At 39.9% G+C, this 6,000-nt stretch overlaps 1 protein-coding gene across 1 annotated transcript in view; it reads right to left on the reverse strand.

Moving 5' to 3' along the window:
• The window catches only part of SLC26A7 (solute carrier family 26 member 7), a 199,116-nt gene extending 193,333 nt beyond the window's left edge, over positions 1–5,783 (reverse strand). Inside the window, exon 1 of the mRNA XM_007177491.2 lies at positions 5,591–5,783. Within this exon, the coding sequence (XP_007177553.2) occupies positions 5,591–5,783 (193 nt within the window). The remainder of the gene's footprint in view (positions 1–5,590) is intronic.
• Positions 5,784–6,000: the final 217 nt, after the last annotated feature.

Below are 6,000 nucleotides of genomic sequence, written 5' to 3' on the forward strand. Positions count from 1 at the left end.
AGACATTCCTGCCCCTCGCCTCCCCTACCCCCAGCCCTGTCGAGGGGTGTGTGGAAGGCAGGGGTGCGGCCTCCGGCCCTGACCCTCAGTCTCCCGCCCACTGCCTCACAGCCTCGGGGGAGCTGTGGTCCTCTGACGCAGCAGACACTCTCGCTTTGCCTCCTTGGAGTGTGCCTCGCCAGTGGTTCTCCCCGAGGCTGGGGGGGGGGTCCCGGGGGGGTCCCGGGGGGGTCCCGCCCTGCGCTGCACTGCGCGCCCCTGTCGGTGCCTGAGCGTGCCTCTCCGGGCCCTCTGTGGTGCCCCTGGAGCACTCCAGGTCGTCCCTCATGTGCCTGAGGCCGAGCGGTGGTGTCATTCCCTTTCCCAGCGTGCTCCTCTCGTCCCCGCCACGGTGGTGTGTCCCGTGAGCAGCTCTCTTGGGGGGTTCCAGACGGTAAGAGAGGCGTGTCTGTCCCCCCCTTCTGTTGAGCTAGGTGTCACCTCGTCGTGGTCGTCCTCTTGCGGTGTGCCCTGGGGAGACTGACTTAGGCCGGGCGAATGCCACGTGTACCCCTTTGTGGGGGTCGCAGGTGGGCATGGGGGTGATAGTGGTGGGCCAGGGCCTGCGAGAGGGGTGCTGTCACGCTTCTCGGGCGTGCTCCCCCCCCCTTCAAGAGCCCGCTGGACGAGCCTGAGAGCAGCACAGGTCGTTCCCCAGCCCTGACGGTGAACACTCCTGTGGGCCGTGTGCTTACCCATACTGCAGAAGCCCCCGTCCTCTGCCCAGTAAAGGACTGGCGGCTCGTGGAGCGCCTCCGTGGGCCCGAAGGGAAGACGATGGGTGGGGGACGACGCACCCTCGGTGAGAAAGCCTTCTCTAGCTATCCGAGAGGGAGCCTTGGGGTACCAGACCCCCCAGCTGCTGCCCCTCCCAAGCGCAGTGGCCACTGTGGCGAGTGCCAGAGCACGTGGACAGAACCCCTTGCCTTCCCCAGATGGGTGCACTGGCCTGCAGTGGGGCCCAGCACCTGCTTTTTGAAAAAGAAAAAAAGAAAAAAAAATAGAAAGAAAAAAATTAAAAACAAAAGAAAAACAAAAAAAGAAATGAAGTATATTAGAATATATTAATGCAAGTTCACAGACCTGAAAGTTGTGCAGATTTCAGTTAAGAGCCTAATCTTAGGTATTCTCTCTTAAAGGTTTTATTCAAGAATGAGTTCAAGGCATTTCAACAAAACATGTTAGAAAATGTCTTGGCAGGGGATACAAATTCAGACTCTCATAGGGATAGGCAGATAATAGGGATACTAGGAGGAAGGGTGGTAGCAGATGTGTGAATGGTGGGAACTGTAGCAAAATACAAAGCACATGCCCTGTCCACAGGGGGAGCCAGCAGGTTTTTACCACATGGGAACATTGGCCCCTTATGACCAGGTATTTCCCTTTTTCAAGAGAAGCCAGGCACCTAGATTTTCATATGAACTATACAGAAGGGTTAATGTTGGTTGGAGAAAAAATTAAACACTGGGACGAAGGAAGCACAGACAAATCTTTTACCAGATTTGTCTGGTGGGTTATAAGTTTATAAATTCAGGAAAGTAAGGGGAATTGGAAGAAATTAATTACTCACATTTTTATGTATTTTTTACTATCGATATCTTTATTACATTTATTTTGAAAACATAAGAATTAATTTAAATTTAATTTCCTTCCTATAGTGGCAGCATGTTACCGTAGAACAATCAGAGGCTTCAGGAGCTAAATTGTTTATTTAATGATATCGAGAAACATTTACTGAAAACCTATGTTACTGAAAACCTATGTCGTTGCACCAGGTACAAGTCGGCAAAAATATAAAGATTAAGACATTCTTTCCAAAGCTTACCCACCAGTGCATAAAGAGTTGTACCAAAAGATTACAATACAATCTGTTAAGGCCTATTATAGAGATATGTAAAAAGTACAAAGGGAGTAGGAGGTAAGAAAACATACATCTTTCCCAGGAGATTGGGAGGGATTCTCAGGGGAATGATCTCTTTGAGTAGAACTTTGCATTAAGGGGTCCAGATTATTAATGATCTAATAGATTATTCTGAAGAATCGGGCTTTTATCCTAGAGAAAACAGAGAGTCACTGAAGAATTCTGAACGGGGAATTGATGTTTAGATTTTTATGATCATTCCAGCTACAGTATGGAATGGCCTACAGGAGGAGATAGAGTAGAGAATGAAGACCCACAAGATGATGATTTCAATAGGTCAGTGAACTAGAGCAGTAGCCGGGAACATGATGTAAGACTATTAGTTTGGAAAGATATTTAGGGAATAGAAACAACAGAACCTGGTGGTTGATTGTACACTAGATGGTAGAGTAGCAAAAGAGAGGGAAGAGTTGTGAATGACTTGAGACTCTGTGAGAGTCTGGTACAAAGGTGAGAACATAGTCCCTGGAGCCAGACCACTTGGGTTAAAATCCTATCTCTTCTAACTCATTTACTGTGTGACTTTAAGCAAGTTATTTATTCTCTGTAAGCCTCAGTTTTGTATATATGTCAAGTGTTCTTTTGTGTCTAAAACTTACTGTTATTATTATTTATTATTATAATTCCGGTTAGGATGGTGGTATCATTCAGTTTGTTTCTTTTAGAAGACTAGCATTGCATTTGAAGTGCTTTTAGGAGATTCTAGGTTTGTATAGTTGAATACGTGGATCTCAGGTTGAGAAGAAAGTTTCAGTAGTACAGTGAAGGTGGTTAGAGCCTCTGTGGCAGATAAAATAGCCTAAGACATTTTCAGAGAAGAAGGCCCAGGGTTTGAGTCTCCAGGACACTAATGTTTAATGGGTAGATAGAGTAGGAAGCAAAATCTGCAAAGGCTCATAATAAGAGAAGGCCAGAGAGGTAGCAGAATGTAAACAGAAGAGCAGTGTCTAAAGCGCAAGAGAAGAAATGGTTTTAGAAAGGCTATAGTCAACACAGAAAATACTACAGAGGAATCAATTATGATGATGACTGACAAGTGTCTATATTTAACAACTAGGAAATCTTTAATAAAATAATTTAAAATGGCTCCTTGGTATTTGACACATAGAAAAGGCTCAAATGTTAGTTTCCTTTAACCTTAATTTTAAATGCATTTCTAGAGAAAGAAGAATTAAAAACAACTACTGGATTGAATTATATAATTTTTTGTATTTGTAGGTTAAAAAACATTGAATTCAACAATTTCATGTAATTCAACTATGTTGAATAACTGAAAAGCTGCTTCAAAGACTGGTAGAGTAAAATCAGATCTTTGTTTCTATTGTTTGCATTATGATGCAAGAGCAAAAATTACCCCTTTTTTCTTCTAATTTTTCCTAAATAAATGGAGTTGATAATGATTGCCAATACTCTATTCATATGAATAGCAGGTAATGATATCTAAGTGCCTTCCTTACTCCATGTTCTACTGTAGTTATTTCCCTTGTCACTCTGCCTTTGAGTCTAAAAACTACAGGGGTGAAACCTAAATGCAAAGGTAATTTAAAGGAAAGGATATTCGCACCTTTCCAAAGAAATGCCTTCTATTACTAATAACATTGGTATTATGAAAAAAGTCTACTTATTTTGGCAGTGTAGAGTATAAAGCATAAAATGTTGAGTGTTAGCTTTGGAATCAATTTCTGACTCTACCACTTATCAGGCATGAGGTCCAGGGAAAATTATTTACTTGTCTAAGCTTCCACTTTCTCATATGGAAAATGGAGGACTGCTATCATTTGGGATTTTGTTGTGATAGGGTAAGATGATAATGTATATAAGGGATTTACAGCTATGCCCCTTACAACAAATGGTAGCTTATGATATTTACCCATAGTGGGTAAGCATGAGAAAGTTTGAGAATTGTTTTTAAAGTACTTTTAGAAGGATTAGTCTGTCCATACACCAACAAAAACCTTTAAGTTCTTTCTAGCAGTGTAGCCTTCCTTTCCCAATCCCTGGGAGCCTTCCAAGAGAACCAAGAGCCAGATCCATAACTTTCAAGACACAAGGGCTGAATAAGCTTTGTGCTTCTCATCAGTCGGGGGCTGGCCAACATATTTCTTCATAACCAGTGAAATGCATGACTCATAAAACAAAACCCCTCAATATTTATATCCAAAGGAAAGCCATACAATTAACTACCAAAGACACATAAATGATAATGCTAATGATGTATCACAGGTATCTTTATCATATCCCCCAATTTTCTTATTAACCTGATATTTAACAAAGATGAAAAAAATTTAGTTTTAGAAATATATTTTTCTTTCACTTTACAATAAATTAAAGCAAAATAAATTTATAAAATATACTGAAACTGTCTGGTGAAAAAGTCCTTGTAAGCTCATCACCTTAGTTTCAAAGTCCATGGTAGTGTCTCATTTCGAATTTAAAATTCAATAAATACAATCCTAAAAAATGCCTTAACCTGCTATTAACTTTGCATTTTTATGAAAGACTACTATGCTTTGCTTTTGGCAAAATGGTCATTAAACATATAATAGAAGACTATTCAGGGAAATGGAATCCCAGAAAGTACGATAGTATTATGGATCTTAAAGTAAAGCCACCAGTGCATATGTTCCTAATCATACTAAAAACAGAAACACATAAACCAGTTTGTTCCAGCTACAGAATAATTCAATTAGAAAAGTACTTGTAATTTAACGGTATGAATAATAGTTCAAGCCAGGGAGGTAGTAAAACTGCAAAAAAAATATAAATCTACAGAATCTGTGCCAAGGAACATTTTACAAATTCTCAAGGCTGAAAAAATCAGTTCCTTTTCTTGCTACAGGTAGAAAATTATTACCTGAATTAATTTTTAAGAATACAATGAATATACCTTTCAGGAAAATACACACACAAAAAAACAGATACATGCTCATACACTGTATGCACATTAGTTACCTAAGAGCTTTCACCAAGAGAAACACCTATCTAAATCCAGAATATCATTTATAATCTGCTTTGGGAAAGTTAAAATCAGACTTCTCACCAGTTTAAATTTCGCATTGAGAAACAAACAGTATGTAATGTGATACAGAATTAAATCAGCATGTGAAAACATAAGCTCTAAGGACACACAGGATTCTCTCTGCAAATAATGATCTTGGCAAAGAGCCTCCTTTATGTACAGAAAGGTCTGCTCCTTGCTTATAGTAACTCTCAAGACTACAAAGGTAATTGCATGTTGCTAATTAGGTTTACAAATGACTTGTTCAACCCAGGAGATATTTTATAGCTTGATTCAGCTTAAGTAGGAAGCTGTATCAGCAAGGTCAAACTATAAAAACTCATTCTCCCACAATTACTGAAATTATTGATCTTTACTCATATAGTATGAATTTTAACATTGCAAATATATAATGCCATTAAAAAATTGGTTTGATGCTTATTAGTTATCAAAAAATAGCAAAAAAAAAAGACAACTAGGAAAACATTTGTATACAGATATTCAATGTGTTTATTCCCCCAAAGTTAATTAAAATACATTTCATTAGTAGATCTTAGGTCACAATACTCTTCCAAGAAAGCAAAGTGATATCTATTCTGCATAAGACAGGAAAATCAAATGCAGTACGTTACCTTGTGTCACCTGTTGAACTGCCAGCATTATCCCAGACACAGCGTCTGGAAGCAAATTTTCTTTCAGATTGTAATGTGTTGCCCATTCCAAAATAGGTAGCCGCCTTCTACACCACTGTTTAAAGTCTTCACAATGGGGCATATGCATCTTGCTCCACAGCACACTTTTCTTTTTTCTCTTTGCCTCTGTCATTTTCAGATTACCTCTTGTAGAAGTAAACTTCTTTAAACAAGAAAAAAATCGTTGCAGAACACCTCCTTTCAATGCCAGGCTCCAACTCGTCTGTGGTTTACAATGTCAAAGCAATCCAGAAAATAAATCAATAAAAGAAAGAGGGAGAGAGACAGCACTTAAATATATGCAGCCAGGCTGTATGTGTTATTATGGTACAGCTAGTTATGCTAGATGA

The sequence above is a fragment of the Balaenoptera acutorostrata genome, chromosome 17, assembly GCF_949987535.1.
Source record: "Balaenoptera acutorostrata chromosome 17, mBalAcu1.1, whole genome shotgun sequence".
Lineage (NCBI taxonomy): Eukaryota > Metazoa > Chordata > Mammalia > Artiodactyla > Balaenopteridae > Balaenoptera > Balaenoptera acutorostrata.